Source organism: Rhagoletis pomonella, unplaced genomic scaffold (genome assembly GCF_013731165.1).
Source record: "Rhagoletis pomonella isolate Grant_MI unplaced genomic scaffold, Rhpom_1.0 Rhpom_scaffold_00004, whole genome shotgun sequence".
In the NCBI taxonomy this organism is placed as follows: Eukaryota; Metazoa; Arthropoda; class Insecta; order Diptera; family Tephritidae; genus Rhagoletis; species Rhagoletis pomonella.
The window spans coordinates 805003-822769 of NW_023458558.1; the positions used below are offsets into that span (position 1 = coordinate 805003).

Below are 17767 nucleotides of genomic sequence, written 5' to 3' on the forward strand. Positions count from 1 at the left end.
ATGAGCTTTAGAACGACATGGACATAGTGCAGAGAATTAAAATACAGCGGCTCCGCTGGCTTGGCCATGTCTTTCGAATGGACACCGACGCTCCAGCTCTCAAAGTATTCAACTCGGAACCCGCTGGTGGTAGCAGAGGAAGGGGAAGGTCCCCACTGAGATGGACAGCCCAGGTGGAGAAGGACTTGGCTTCACTTGGTATTTCCAATTGGTGCCAGTTGGCACAGAAAAGAAACGACTGGCGTGCTTTGTTGAAATCGACCAAAATCTCGTAGTCGGTTACAGCGCCAAATAAGAAAAAGAGGAAGAATACTTGTTTGAATCACTGTAAATTTTTGCGAATTTGAAGCCTTTATTAAAATTACTAATCTGATATCTTTTGCTTACCTGAGAAAACACTCTAAGCGTGTCGTTCATTGATTTTAAAAAATTGGAGACAAGAAGGTATTTTGCTAGATTTTTGAATCAGCTTTTGGTGGAAACTCTAATTATACGACCCATTGGCATCGTTGTGAAGGGAGCAAGGCTGTGACCACCTGCTAAGGGTAAGCACATAGTGAAGTGGCGAGCAAAGCATCGGGCAATGCATCGAGAAAGTGTCAGTTTCAAACGTGCATGCATCGATGAGAGCGCACATAGTAAAGAGTAGATAGAGCAAAAGCGCAAAGCGTCATCCTCTAATAATTAACTCTCAATTTGTCGAAGGTGACATTTCCATCATGAGCGAAGCAAAAACCCCTGAATTAAGGAATACAAAATAATGGAAAAAAACGACATTTTCTATTCTCCCACAATACAGGCAGGCGGTGGAACGCATTACAATTTTAAAACTTAACAGAATGTCTATCTTTATTTAAATATTTAGTTGAAATGGCTTATAAAAAATCAAGGAAGTGGTTCCCATTTCTTTTTTTTTGTTCGTACTCAAAGCACCTACAGTATTTATCTTCTTTCCGTCGTAACATATTATTTCTGCCAGTTATGAGGGAAGATCAATTAAGCGAGCGCAATTATGTGGGTAAATTAAGATGTATCTTGTAATCTTTATATTCAATAAGACAGAAGTTTAATAAATAGATTTAGCCTTTTGTGTTGAACAAATTATTATATACGAGGTTTTAATTGATTACCTGGAGAAGCCCACATAGTAGTTTTAAATATAATAAGGATAGAAAATACTTACATATTTCCAATAAAACGACATCGTTTTGATTTAAAAAGTTTTGTCTTTTAATTTTATACATATGTATGTATTTATTACTTTTATTTTTGTTTGCACTTTTACATAATAATTGGTCCCAGGACAAAGACACTTAATACAATTATATTTAATATTATTAGACGACTTTAAATTGAGAATGCTGACTTAAATTATATACTAATTGTAAATAACTTGTTGCACAATTATCCCATTTTGTGTGTTTTCAAAACAGTAAACAAAGGTTTTTTTTTCGAAAGTTAAAGTTTTTATCCGCTGCCACTACATTCGTTCATTCTTGTGAAATTTGATAATCCACATTTTTACTTAATCCTACTTTTTCCTTTATTTATTAGCAGACATCAACACACTCATTTTTATGTGATTTGAAGTGTACTCTAGTCAGAAGTCCGCTCACCGCAATTATAGTTAATAATTATTCAACTTTGATCCAGGTATGACTAAAGTTTAGTAAATATATATTATATATTCTTTAAACTTATATATACGTATATGTATGTTGACAATACACCCAGTACTAATTAATCGCCCCTTTAGTTACGCATTACAAGAAAAATAAACAGCCACACGTCCAAATTTTTATGAGCCCCGACGTCTCCCGCTCGCTTAACCCAAGTTGATAGTCACCCTGTCAAAGTGGCAACCATTTATTCGATTCTACGTTTGCACCTTCTTATTCAAGTTCTCATTCTCGTCCAGTTTGGTGCTCTCCGTGCTGCTTGATTCCGCATCGGAAGCCTCAAATTCCGGATCGGGCACCTCCGAATAATGGAAATGGCCCACTGATGGAGTTTCGGCTGTCTTCTCATTCGATGGATGTGTGCCATCGCCATATTTCTCAATAACGCGACGCACCAGATCTTTCGACGGTTCCTTCATATCCCAAGCCCAGCCGATGCGATGGAAGGTATCCAACAGCATTGTGGTAAAGTTGCCGAGGTAGTTGCCAAGCTCAGCTGCTTTGTAGTCCCAAGGGAAGACATGATGATAGTTGTGCCAGCCTTCTCCCATGGCGATGATGGAGACATAGATATTTTCGGTTGGTCTGATACGACTAGAAAGAAAGAGAAAGAAAGTAAAGGTTATAAACATTAGGCCACAATCTTTATAAGTGATAGTATATTTAATAATTTGAAACATTTATGGGCGACTAACGACTCACTTGTCATAGGGACGCGTGCCGTACATGTGGGCGGCGCTGTTGACCGACCATGTGAAGTTCAAGCTGCAGACGTAACGGAACAGACATTGTGTAATGAAGGCTAGGTAGAACTCCTCGCCCCAAAAGTAAATTGGCACCATGGTGGGCAGCACAAAGCAAAGCATGATTTTCAAAGGAATGAAGTACTTTTGATGGAACTGAACAACGGGGTCGTTCATCACATCACTCATATCCAATTGCCGACCGCGGCGTAAAACTTCGGGATGCTTCAGCATCATCAGCCAGCCGACATGAGCAAAAAAGAAACCACGATTCGAGTTGTGTGGATCGGCATCAGTTTCGGAGTATTTGTGGTGCACGCGATGGTCGCGTACCCAATCATACATAGTGTTCTGAATGAGTAGAAATAAGAAAGGACACGAGTTTGATTGATTTCAAAGGTGAATGAGAGAGGCTCAAAACGCGAACGTTATACATATGTACATTATGTATGTAGCCTTAATAATTACATATCGAGGGCTTATATTCAATACAATCTATCTCTAATTTTCACAAAAACTACTTTGTGATAATAGAACCCATCTGGGACTTGCCTGTCATCACTGATGTCAGTTCTGACTTTGCAATTTAATAGTTAATTCTTCCGCCAAGCGTTGTTAAAGGTCAGCATTAACATTACCGATGACAGTTAAGGCTTAGGTGAGCTTTTAAATCACAATCTCATTTTTGTGAAAAGTGCAGATAGAGGGTATTGAATATAAGCCCTCGATATATACTTAAATTTGTACAAATTGCATGTGTAAATATGTACTTTGTCCTACACTAAATTGATATGAAATGACCTGAGTACAATCAGAGCACTTAATTATAATTTAAATACCTGTCCGGCAACAGAGAAGCAAATCATCAATATACTACGCAATGGCACATTGGCCTTGAACGAGCGATGGGTCCAGAAGCGATGAGCACCAGCAGTTACGCCAAAACCAGCAACACCACCCATAAAGAAAGCTGAAACGGGAATGGGAATGAATGTACATTTGAGTGTGTTAAATAAATGCCTGTCCTACACTGAGAGTTTAGTTACGTCAATTAAATAAGTTTCACTCAAACATGATTTGGTAATAATTACATTTTTCGGTAATAGTTACCAAATCTTGTGTTGAGGGGAACATACATACATATTTAGCTGACTCTTTTCTGAATGTGAAGTTAGAATCTTAGCTAATGTAAACACTCAAATTCATCTTTAAACACATGTAAATAAGTATATGTATCTTACCGGCCAAACGCGATTTTAGAACAAAATAATTTTTCATAAAATAACTAAATTAATTAATTCTACCACTAAATTAGCCAAACACTAAATATGTGTAGGCGCCAATCTATTATTATTAATACCTACATCCGATTCATCCATTCGCATGACCCAGTTTAGCCTAGACCAAACTAGTTTGGCCGGCAAAATATACACAAGACAAAGGACTTGGAGAAAATTTAGGAAAATGATTTCATAATTCAAGTATTTTTTGCAGGGCTAACTCGGTGACTAATTCCGCCTTATTGCGAGTTCGATGTGAACAAATATTCCCAAAAATTAAAAAGAAAAGCGTAAAGAATTTTCCCAATATATATTTTGTGTGCCTGTTAAATTATGGGAACAATTTATTTACGTGGAGTTGACGATAAAGCTGACTATTTCTAAGTTAACCAATCGATTGAAAAATTTGATAAGTCAAATCTTAATTTACTGGAATAATCATATGTGACACTCATGTACTAATTAAGGCCGTAAGCACATACTAACCCCTAACTATTACTGGACTTTAGGAAATGGAATTTACCCTGGATATACATAAGGGGTATTCTCTGAGTCTTGCAAAGCCCTTGCATGGTGCACAGATTGCACGGATTGCACGGTAAAAACCGGTTTTCGTATGGGACAGCTTTGCAAACCGTGCAATCCGTGCACCGTGCAAGGGCTTTGCAAGACTCAGAGAATACCCCTATAGTAATAGTTACCGCATAAAGTGTTCGGGGAGCGAAATGATTTAAGAGTTTCGCATATCCCATACATTTCGTAGGCGTTCTAATGTACATGCATATATGTATGTAAATACATATCGTCGCCTGGGTAAAAGATTGTCGTATGTTACGCACGCACATATGACGCTTACGACAATCTATTACCCAGGCGACGATATGTAAAATTAAATCATCCTGCAAAAGTGCTTTCAAATGTTCAACTTCAATCACATTTCGTTTAAACACAAGAAGTTATCGGGTGATGCAGATACACGAATTGGTCTGTTACGGCATGACAGAGCACCACTTTTGTAAGTACTCCAGTATAGCACAAATAGACTACAACAAATACACTAGACCAAATACTAAATTTAAAAATTTATCAATAGTTCCTCCATTCCTCAAGTACCGTATTTCTTTTTTCTTCACAAATGCTTTTACTGTTTTCTTATCACCTTAAATTGGTGCATTGTGTTCATTGAATATTCATATTTGCATGCTAACTTTTTAACAAAATTTGTCAATTCAATTACCATGTGCGACATTTTGATTGCGTGAGAATACACCGTTCATTGAATTTGACTACAAATGCAGTCATCACTATGAGCGTAAGCAATGGGTATTTATGTACATAGTTACCTCTTCATATGGTGCATGACGAGTCAATATGCTAATTTGGGTGATTAAATTGGAATGTGATGCTTTTACTAAGTCAATCCGTAAAAATGAATAGGAAGTAAGCAAGTCATTTTGCTTTACCGCTCTAGTATATGTTTTTTTAGGAATTTTAAGTGCAAACTCAATAAGCCGGATTTTTAGAGTTTAGCGTAATACTACTACGGATATCACAATATGTGTACACAAAATTAAGTTCAAAAGTGCTATTTTAATAATTTTGCAAACATAACATCCCTTTTCTCGAGAGTTGATATAATAAAAGGCAGTTGTTTTTGAGTAGAAATTTAAAATAACTCCATCATGGAGGCGTATCAGGCAAGCATCTATGGATCTGTGCATAGGGCAAATTACCGAGCATTTATCCTGAGTCCTAATAAGTGTTGCCAGATAAAAATTTCGTTTGGAGCTAAATAATACTAATAGTAGCTAAAATGCAGAGCTACATATGTATTTTTGTTAAGGTTGAGCATTTATTGACGCAAGGTTCTCTTTACATTTTCGGCACTTTTAATAAAAACAACGAATTTTATAAGTTTAAGTGCTGAAAAATCGTTTAAAACCAAAATAAGGGCTTATATTTCGAATGCGTTGCTATGGCACTTATAACAGTGAACTAAAAATACAACTGTTAAGTCTGTAATTTCAGACATTTGAATTGAATAATTTTTTCGCAAAATTTGTCTGGAATGTTTTACTTCCAGCTCTCCCTAAAAGTAAAATTAGTAAAGTAAAACCAAATCCGCGCTAACAGAAAAAGGATTTTCTTCTAATTAATTTTTGAATTCCATAACCTAGATCCAAGAGTTTATGGTGGTGTGGTGGCATTTTATCAATGCTTAAGTTTTGGCTTACATACAAAAAATACAACTAAAACTTTCTGGAGCTAAAAAAGCGCTAGATAAATTTCGAAAATAGCTAAGAAAAGAGCTAGGAGCTAAAACCCAATTTTCGAAGCTACATGGAAAAATAAAGAGCTAAATCTAGCTCCAAAAGCACCAAAATGGCAACACTGGTCCTAATCCTCAACGGAATTCTTTGAGAATGAATCACCTTTTGTCTTTAAGTTTAGCCAGAAAGGCAGCGGAGTCAACTACCGCAAAGCCTGCAGTAGGTCTACAAACGATCAGGGAAGAGATAGTAGGTTTGAAAGAACAACGCCAGCGGAGCACAAAAGGATTTCACCTGAAGGGATATATGTATCTATGATTTTAATTAAACTTCCTAAAGTTATACTGATGATTATCACGAGCATACTTACTGGCCACTACAGACTAAGAGGTTATCTGTTAAGTTGGGGATATGTTCAAATGATCTCTGTTGCTGTTAGTTCTCAGTTAAAGAGACACCATTGAAACTGCTCCTTTAGTGTGATTCTGTTTCGAGTAAACGAGAAAAAAAGAGTTTAGAGTCAATGGGCCTAAGATGAGCACACATAGTCCCCACCTTTAAAACCTCTTCTAAGCTTTCTGGGAATTGGAAGACTAGACGAAGTGTTGTGAAGAGTAGAGGGCACTATATGTAGATCCGTTACGTCGCAGTGATTACCCGTTATTATTATTTATCTATCTGTCCGTTGCGCACATCCATTAATTTATAATTTCACGCCCTAACAATGATCGAAGATTGTTAGCCAAAGTACATTCACAATTACATACATACATATCTATTGTTATGGGTTCATGTTCAAAGCAACCATTTTCCAACCAAATAACATGCTTTATTCACCTTACTGAATGCAATTATCAAATCATCTAATTGCATAGCGAAAAGCAAGCAATATTAGTTCATACATACATACATACATACATTATTATTGTATGCTCTTATGCAAACACTAAATATGTATACATAGATGTATTTACAATATTTTACATTCATGTATGTACATAAGCAGTATATAAATACATATGTACATATGTAGATACACATCCATATAAGCACCATTAAATACATATTTAGTACATATGTATGTGTTTACATTTTTGCGTTGCTCAACTTGGGTCAGTTTGCAGTATTTTGCTGTTCGTTTCGACTGAACGGAATTAACCTTCAGCATGTTAATTTCTTCTTCTTCTTCTTCTTCTTTGTATGCTTCTTCTGTTCATTTATTAATTTCCAATTTGGTTTTTTGGTTGGCAACACAAAACCGGTTATCATTGATTGACTATGAGCAAAACATTTGAGGCTGGCCAACTTCACATCTTCGACGGATGTCACACATACTAAGTTCACACATTTCGAATTTCATGCGATTGAGGCCTCTAACTTTCGAGATGTAAAACTTTCAAAATGTTCACATTTCATTATAAGTATACTGGTACGTATGTAAATACTTGCGCGTGGGGAGAAATTGATCAGTCGTTCAATCTTTAGTTTGAAGGTCATTATGTCAATATGTACAACATAGCGCAAGACAAACCAGATCGGCCATAGATTTTTCCAAGAGTGAAGCAATCATAACAAAGAGCGTGTGCGTATGTATGTACATACATATGTATACATATTTCCCAATCGAGCGATGACAAAGCAAAAAAATTTATGTATTTCACAAAATTGTAAACATAACGCACACACATACATGCCTACATAGTATGTACATGCACTACTACACTAACGTATTCTGTGGTAATACCAAAAAAAAATGCTAATCTTATTTAATTGAGGAAGTTAGACCACGCCACCAACCAGTTCATACAAAATACTCGCTTAATTGGGGAATCCCGCTAAGTATCCCATCCAGCACAATGCTGCTGCCGCATGACTAATGCTTTGCTTCTAAATGTGTTTATGACGTCTTTTATTTTGAATTGTCGTCTCTGAAGTTCGAGACCAGACGGTTATTGACCAGCTATGATTTTTTGCAAAGTGCTTCTTTTTTTCTTCAAAATGTACTTTATATTCATTAATCGAAGCGCCGATGGCAATACTAATGAATTTTCAATATTTTATTTGCATATAAAATTTGCATTTGGAAGGAGTACAAAGCAGAAAGAAACTGCTTGAAAAAAATGTGCATCTTTTATAATCAAACATATGTATTATAATGATTAGCTATGGTTATTGCGATTTTAAACCATTTTTTTTTTTTTACTGTATTTAAGTATTTGTTTGTTTTAATTTGCCAGAAATGTTTTTAATAAACTCTTTCTTGAAATAAAGTTTAGACTAGTTTTCATACCAAGTTCCAATACTTTCACTCAAAAATATAGCCCTAATACTTCTCCATGAGTATGGAACTGACTTGATACAGAGTTCTAGTACTCTATTAAATAAAAACACTTCTAAAGATAAGCCGTATTGAAAATTTAGTATATATAGGACGACCTAACGTCCGTTTTTCTCCATGAGTATGAAATAAGTTTCATATATCTCCAACCAAATTCCAATACTGTACCACAAACACTCCCAGAGATACACTGTATGAAAATTTGTCTGGGAGGTGCCACGCCCCTAATAACGCTCATTTTGGCCGCTGAGTTTGGGATCTATGTACATATATTTCGATTATCTTCCCACCTATTCGCTGGCACAAATACTTGCAGTAGTAATACTAATAGATTGGTGCTTACACATGTGTTAGTGTTTGGCCGAGCTTTTCCTCCGATTTGCGGCGTGCGCCTTGATGTTGTCACACAAATGGGAGGCACCTACAGTTTTACGCCGACAACGAACGGCGATTGTGTTTTTAAGAAAAGTCTTTTACATACATACCGATAAGAACTTTTTTATTTGTTTTCATGTTGGGGCCATCACTTTGGGTAATGCAATCTTGGATAGTAGACCATTAAACCTTTGAAACAAGCTTTAAAACTCCCATATATGTATGTATATGTATATGTACATATGTATTTCCTTTTTATAAGTAAAAAATATGCTCCATAATACAATATCATAAAATATAATGCCATCCATGCATGTTCGCACATGCATTCATATGTACATAAGCATGCAAGTATTTTATCGTATAAATGACTAAACTATAGTATGTGGCGGCACCAGTAAAATACTTTTGTGAACTTGCAACACGTGATGGGATTTCCCAAAATTTCTCATCTCCAACATAATACGTAAACGCATCAGCTGCAGTGCAACATCGCAGCACACACATACGCGCGAGTGGCACGTGAAGCCAGCCATCCAGTCCAACCGCGCGGAGCATTAAAAGCGCATCGAAATTACTTTAGCTGATCTTTCGCACACTTTATCGCCGACTCAATGTCAAGCAGGCAGTAAATAAAATAATGAGCACAAAAGCAAAGCATGCGCCTGAGGAGCCGCACAGAACAGATAGACTCACCGGCCAGACGACGGTTTAGACGCCGAAAAACGCACAGACGCTTTAGTAGATACAAAGTTGTTCATATAGCATACGACACCCCATGAAGCTAAATTATAATCAACTGATTTACATACATATGTACATATGTACACACATATTTGTTTTGTCCGCCACTTGATACACAGATTTGCACAATTGCAGCAGAATGACATTATAGCCGATATATGTATGTATGTATGTATGTATTTACATCAGAGCTGGGCACTTTATGAGATTATGAATTCATTTTGATTACTTAGGATTACGATTATTGCAATTGTAATCCCGAAAATTTTCAGCATTACGATCACTGTAACTGTAATTAACGGCCACGACTATTGCCATCGTAGTCGTACTTTTTATGATAACAATTACAGCAATCGTTATCCTAAAAATTTTAAGATTACAATTACCGTAATTGTAATCATTAAAATTAGGGTTACGATTACAATGGTCATAATCGTTTAATTGTTACGATTACAGTAATTGAGAAACTAGTTTTGTTTAGAGCAAATATTGATTTTTATACACCAAAATGGTTTCGCGTTATGAATTCGCGTATTTGTTTGAAATTGTTGTAATATTCTACACAGACTCGTGGTCGCAGTATTTCCAATAAAGTTTGATTTTGATTAACTCTGTTAGTAATACATAATAATAATACTGCACTACTGTGCCGTTGAATTTATTTAGCACTGCATATGTCTTTTTTTCATTTACGATGAATTTGCAAAAATATCTAGAGGTAAAGTTAACAAAAGTTAAATATATATATATAAAAAAATACTGGTTTACAATGGATCTTAATGGGCAAGATGACATACATAACTCGGGGAATCAATTAATTTTGGTGAACAAATTGCTGTCAAGAGCGGTGGCAGGTGCACTGAGCCACACACGTAATTTTGAATATACAAATATACAATGCCCTGCATATAGACTTTCAATGCAATATACTTACTACATATACACTCGTACATATGTATATAACCTATATATGTACATAAACCTATATAGATATGTTGTTGGAGAGGAAAATTGGCCATATACATACATACATACATACGTACATATGTAAGGCTTAGTAAATTTTATGGGTGACCTTTCAAAGATGCCATTAGATAGATGTGCCCATATACAGACATCCAGACGTGCGGAATCATACACAATCGTATTTAATAACACGTCACACATGGCGAATTAGTCTTGAAAAATTAAAAAAAAAAAAATCCATCAATTATTGTTTAGATGTAGGAGTGGCCCCGCAAAGTTTGCGTCACACTAATTACCACTACACTTTTCCTATTTGCGACATGTGCACTTTATTCGTAAAAAAGGTACATATTTCACAAAAAGTTACGAACTACTATTAAACATGGCCATAGAGTTGTTGTAGGCTCCATTAATTTACAGGGAAATAAAAAAAAAAACAATTTTTAATAAAACCTCTACTAATTTTCCAAAAATTAATTTGGAAGATTTGACTGGGGAATCAATTCCCTTAATCCAACCCCTTATCCACATGTTATGTCCACATTTCTATTAGAATCTGTTGTCGATGACCACTGCGGCTGAGTGCTTAGCGGTCGGTACTACCATTTCGCAGGACCTGGGATCAATCCTGGGCCGAGCAATATTTAAATTCGATATCGTTTTTTTTTTTTTTTATAGCGCTCGCACTCGAGTGTATTTCTGCTTTGACAAAGCTTCTAATAAAATTAATTTGCCGTTCGAAGGCGGCGTAAAATTGTAAGTCCATCACTTCATGGAACAAAGTAAAGACGCACACAAAAAATATCAAAATATTTATTTATAAACAAAATAATAACAGATTTTACAAAAAACGAATAATATATGTATGTAGGTATTGTAATACTGCCTTTGACGTGAGTACCTTCGAACTATCGCTTATTCGGTAAATCTGTATTAATGATGCGATTTTGATGATAAGAAAGGTATACTGGGATGCGACGGGAAATGGGTTTATGAAAAATTAAAAGTGCTTATGAAAGCATTTTAAATACTGCACAGAAAGAGCAGCTATTGCGCACGGCCTTGGTTCTCTCATACCGAAAAATTCCGATATACATACTGTTTTGGACAATCATGAAATTAAATACAAGTACACGTATGTTTGTTTTGCAAAAAAAAAAAACAATGGCTCACACTTTTGCTTATGCACTTATTCCGCCGTCGTACACAGAGATTCAGTGAAAAGGTGCTGCAAAATAATAACAAAAAATAAATAAATAAGACACTACACCAGGGGTTCTCAAACTTGTAAGAAAATGGAACCCTTACTAAATACCCTAAATTTTATGGAAGCTTACATCAAATTTCTAAAAATCAAACACATTGCATTTTAATTTTGAATACAAACTTGTACTTTAAATTTTAATGTGAGAAATGAAATTGTTTCACTCTTAATAATTATTGCTTGATAGTTCGATATTATAATTAAAAGCTGTATGCGCATCTCTGGGGTTGCATCCAATTTCGACCTGAACTTGTTTCTTGTATAAGTGTAAGCTGCAACCCTTGTTTCACAACGATACGCTGTGACAGTAGGAAGCAAAGTTAAGATAGCCGTTTTAGCTACTTAATGGGGTTCACTCCTAACACTAACCTAAAACTCGGTCAGAAACACAGATTCAAATGTGTGTTTCAATGTCCAAGAACTCTACACCAGCAAAACAAAAAAAATGTATCACAACTGAAGCACAGAGAATTTTTCACAATGCATATACCGTTTTTGTTCCTTATAAAAATACAGTTTATACTAAATTCATCAGGAAACATAAAAATAAAATTTCTAAACTTTGTGCAAAACTCGGGAAAATGCAATAAATTTGCATACAAATTCGCAACTTTCTATTCAGACTTTTTTATAAAAATTTTGAAAATGAATTTTTGCAGCCCATAAAAATTTAGTTGATTTTTGGTATTGTTTTTACTGAAAGTTTCTTCCATACAAACTACTTATGTTCGACATTTTTTTGTATGTAGAAGACACTGTCAGCAAAAAATAAATAATTGCAAAAAATCAACGAAATTTTCTGGTAACTTCAGACTTGAACTTTACTAATTGGCTCAAAAGCTACATTTTCAGAATTTTTCTAAAAGATCTGGTTAGAAATTGTGATCTGATGAAAGAGTCTGCGAGCCAATAATTTTGTACGGCACGGTACGTATACATAATCTATAATTTCACGAAAGAAAAAAAATTAAATACAAGGTAACATTAAAATATCAGTCATTTGTTTCGTTGCTGTGAGCTTGTTTCAAAACTTCTGGCTTTTGCTTAATATGATTGTAAAACTCTGTGCATGTCATTTTAACGTATTTAGGTACATACTTATATTAATCATCAACCATATGAAAGGGAACCAACCCAACTCGTAATAAATTTAAGTATACAAATTTTAGTATTTAGTATAGAAATATTCAATTCAAATATGCCACTATTAAAATGAAGCGCTTTGCACTTAACGGAAGCTTTTTCATAATTAAGTTAAAAAAAAAAATTTTAATTTCATGCTGCCTGTAATGGGATTTGAGCCCTGACGCTCTGAAAATTAGCAAATTGTGGCAAGCATCTTCGCGCACTCAGCTACAGCCAGACATGTAAATGTGCATTCAAATGTTCAGTTTGATTCAACACCACATGTGCGTGGTATGAAAGTATTGTTTTTAAGTACGAACATTTCAAAACGATAATCAAATAAAAAATATTCATGTTTACTATGCGTTATTTCCCCCAGTAAATTCATAAAATTTTTCTTAATATTACAACGCGTTGTTTCTCTCAGTGTAGTCATTTTTATTCAAATTTTGTGCAATCAAATCGAAAACCGGGACACCGGGACAAATAGTCTAAAACCGGGACATGTCCGGGAAAACCGGGACGTCTGGCAGCCCTATCGTCAATATCACCACTACCACTATTACTAAATCGTGGACATTACTAATCGAATATACTCTATATCTTTAGCAGAAAAAAAGACAATTTCCATAAAATCCATTCCCTGGCTATGACCTAGAGCTGCAAAACTATCGACTGCACTATCTCTATTTCTTTCAGAGGATAATAACATATCTCTCTAAATATAGTAAAAAACTGATCTTTCCAAAAATTGTATAAGCCGGATGTTCGAATGATAATGATAATAATATTTGGCGCTTACACACGCTTCATACTATACTCGAAAATAGATATTTGCGTCTCGGTCATATTGTTTATAGACTGCCGACCGCCGTGCTAATTCAGACCAAAACTCATTTCACGGAACCCACTTTAGGAAGCTCTGCACTACACATTCGTATTTTGCACGCTTCTTCATACATGTGTTGTACCCCTACATGCACAATGACCACTGTGCAAATAAATATATATGTAGGTACATAATGTACACCGTATTCAAAAGAGTCACAACTCAAAATAACAAGTTTGTCAGAAAACGAGAAAAACTATTTCTTAGCACATGATAATCACATGGACAAGGACGACTTTACCAAAGGTTCTTTCACACAAATTATAACAAAAATTTGCTCCAGCTTTTGCCGAAATGTAAATAAAAGCTCTGCGTATATTTTTAGCTTATAATCTCAAAAATGTAAAATTTTGAGTTGTGACTCTTTTGAAGACGGTGTGCGATATGTAGTAGGTATGTACACTTAAGTTATATGACTGCCGAAAAATTGATGTGAGTTGCAATTATCGCACTTTTTATGTTCCATTGTAGATCCGCGACGACAGCATAAATTTGCCATTGCTGTTATAGCAAAGCAAAATAAATAAACTTTATGGCAAAAAAATTGTGTACTTCAATAAAAAGTGTCGAAACTTGCGGAAACCTTAATTTTGGTACTTTCAACGATTGTGATGCCGGTTGTGTAAGCGACCAAACACAGTAATCAACAAATTATGACACAAAAGAGGCAGCAAGGCACTACCAGCAGTTACAGCAGGGAAAATAACAGTTTTGTTTCGCTTTGGTTCAAAGACCCAAACGATAAACCACATTCAAAAACAAAAAAATGAAAAAAATTATGAATTTTATGAACGACAATATTAAAAGTTTTTTATCATTTTACTGAAATAACAAACTCACTTAAAGAAAGTTCATACAATACATACATACATATATATGTACATTTGTGTTGATAAAATGTGTACATACATATGTATGTATTTTCATATTAATTAACACTAGGTGTTACGAAATTGAACATTTCCCGCCGTTTTACTTTTGGGACGGCAGGGGTTGTGATTTTTATTAATCATATTTTAACAATTTAAGTTGGATTTATATTTTTCGATCTATATACCTACTATTAACTAATACGCAATTTTCAAACTTACATACATATATCTTTAGATCATTTAAGATTAACGTGATAAGAACGCAAATATCATCGAAAAAATATTATCTCTATTGTATATATGTATGTATTTACATACATAGTAGATATGTACATGTGAAGATTAAAAACACAGTTTTATCAAGAAAATTTCACGAACCTTTTAAGTGGCCGAGTCAAGTTCGTATGGATGTTAGAGTAATTTACCAAGCTTTGTGTAAAAAATTTATAAAACCCAGAAATTCTCAACCAACTCTATGATACTTTGCAGCCATTTTCGTATGACTCCTTCAACTAAATAATTTTATGTTAAAATATGGAGTTAGGAAGAAGAATGTTTGAATTTCTTAAAGATCCCAATGAGTTATGCCTGAGAAAAAAAATTATTTTAACCGCGAAGACGCATAATAATATTTTCTTATGAATAAGTAGACATTTCCAGTGCGTTAGTAAAATTTTAGGCATTCATAATTTTGTGAATTTATACTAAACGTCAGTCTGTGTTTATTTTGTTAGACCACTTAAAAAGTTCGTACAGTTTTCTTAAACATGTTGCATGGAATTATTATTGTGGATGCCTACCGAACAAATGTGAAAACCTCTACAGATTTCTGCAGATAGTAGGTACTTTCGGCCTTCTTACTTACCCCACAATGTCGTGTATAGATTTATTCTTTCCATTGGATATGTGACCAAACACACAAGGCTCACTATGTGCACCAAAAAGATCTGTATGACTTTATCCCATTTGAGAGGCGCTTTGAACGATATGCCAAAGACTTTATCGCCCTTGAAGATGCGTGTGTATTCCTCCAGGTTGACGTGATAAACAGGCTCATAGAGGCCGATTTTCTTGAGTGGATTAGACGGCGCAGGCTGCTCGCCATCAATTATGCAGCCATTGGAGACTGTTTTTGTTTCGCTATTGCCACTTGTTATGCCATTGGTGCGCTTTTTGAGCTCATCTTCACCACTGGCCAGGCTAGCACCGACATGATTCGATGAGATTGATGGATGACCCATTTCTGTTTAAAAGTCAGTGTGATTGGGTGAGAGAGTTTTAATATTAATTAATTTATTGATTAGAAACTTTTAAGAATTTTTAGAAACTTCTTTAGAGGAAAAGGGTGATGAAAGGTGCTGCTACAGATATTTGAATTACAAGCAGGCACTTGTTATATAATTTTTTTTTCTTTTCGTCAGATGGTATGGATTTCACTTGTTTTTCAGCAATGATAATTTATAGTTCTAAGCCATACTATTACACAGATACAGTTCCTTTTTGTTATTTTTTTATTGACCTCTTTTTAGCACTTTAGCAGCCTTGTTACTTTTAATAACAGAAAACAATTTTAAAATATAGCTGAACACACCAACACGTACCAAAAACACACTCGATGACTATTTTGTAAAACTCGGTACGGCACAATGCTTTACACAAATTAGGCCTTATTGATTCTTCTTTATTGTTCTTCAGACTTTGTCTAGAGTTCTTGGATTCTCTTCAACGCGTGAGCTGCGTTTGAGTGCTAACGTCAAACAGTTAAAAAACGAAAACAAAACGTTAACGTTTCGACACTCTTTTATACTCATCCGCACCAAACATCTAACGATCTTAACACGCCGCCGTTCCGAAGACAAATGAACGCGAACCAGTCAAAAATTGCATATCTATTGGTTTACAACCGTGTGGCAGCCTGGCGAGATTCTGCTTTCTAGCCAACATACATATGGGCGCACTAACACCAGTTTACAGGTTTCAGCGCCCAGTGCCGTCTACGCAGCGTCGGAATAAAACAATGGCCAAAATATGCTCTGCATATAAATACGAAATGTATGAATTTACCTACATATGTGTGTGTGCATATGTATATGTGTACCTACATAAATAAATACATATCTACATACATACATATATAGCAACGTAACAGGTGTCAACAAAAGGCCCGGTGGTGGTAATGGTTAACAGCAGCAGTGGCAGCAACAGAGATCGGCGCCAACAAAAAAAGCGAGCAGCATCTGTCATATGAAGACTTATTCATCCCTATATGTACATGCATACATATGTATGTATGTATATATACATATGGATGTGTATGTATGTATGCATGTGTAGATATGACAGTAAATACATATATGAGGCCACAGCTTCGGTAAAACTTGGCTTAATACGAATACAGCCATGGATACTTACACACATGCGTACATTAGGGTGTTCCTTTTATATTTCTTCTTCTTGACATAAATAACATTAGTTTCTAAATATGCGAGCTACTAAACCCTATCCGGTTATGGCAGACATCTCTCCCGACGGGTAACCCTCTCTTTTTGGCCCTCGCGGAACCAACAGCAACGACATCAAAAACAGAGCCAAAACACCTGGAGCCCGGAATTTTGCTGTAAATGCAAAGATTGGAAGGACCAAAGAATGTAAATCTATAAGAGGAGACGACCACACGTTATAATTGTAGCGAGTGTGAACATCGGGAGCAGGCCTTCTCTTTTCATCCAATCACAAAACGTATTTGGGCAAAAGAGAAAGCACGCTCCTGATGTTTCCACTCGTTACAATATAACGTGTTTTCTCTTCGTATAGATTTACGTTCTTTGGAAGGACTTAGGCGTCAGTGACAGAATCAATAAAGAATCCAGGACAACGCAAATCCGCCATCGACTTGTAAAAACTTTGGCTGGTTAATGGTCTGTGATAAAATAGGTTATGTCGTCCCAGAGGCTCATCTAAAAGTGGTTGAAGATATATCCCAAAACGAACGACCGAGGAAAGTTTTGGAGGTGGTCAAAGAGTTTAACACATGCATCCACATGGTCAATTTAAAGTTGCCTATACGGAGCAAACGAATCGAATAAGGATGCAGTATTGCCTCTCAACAACCAAAACTTGGTCATTATGACGATAAGCGAAGAGATGGTTAGACACAGCTTCGAAAAGATCGAGATTTGCAAAACTGGCACCGAAGATAAGGCCAATTTAGTGGTATCCGCA

At 35.5% G+C, this 17767-nt stretch overlaps 1 protein-coding gene across 2 annotated transcripts; it reads right to left on the reverse strand.

The window, feature by feature from the left end:
- Positions 1–1246: 1246 nt before the first annotated feature.
- Positions 1247–16395, reverse strand: LOC118736775 (acyl-CoA Delta(11) desaturase). 2 transcript variants are annotated; one of them, XM_036466803.1, is made up of 5 exons: positions 16147–16395; positions 15411–15788; positions 3262–3392; positions 2382–2773; positions 1877–2273 (listed from the first exon to the last, which is right to left on the reverse strand). In XM_036466803.1, the coding sequence occupies exons 2-5, from the start codon at positions 15784–15786 to the stop codon at positions 1877–1879; spliced, it is 1296 nt and encodes a 431-aa protein (XP_036322696.1). In that variant the 5' UTR covers positions 15787–15788; positions 16147–16395. The 2 variants fall into 2 exon arrangements, with proteins under 2 accessions (XP_036322697.1, XP_036322696.1); XM_036466804.1 differs by lacking the exon at positions 16147–16395 and having other exon boundaries at positions 1247–2273; positions 15411–15786.
- Between the last annotated feature and the right edge of the window lie 1372 nt (positions 16396–17767).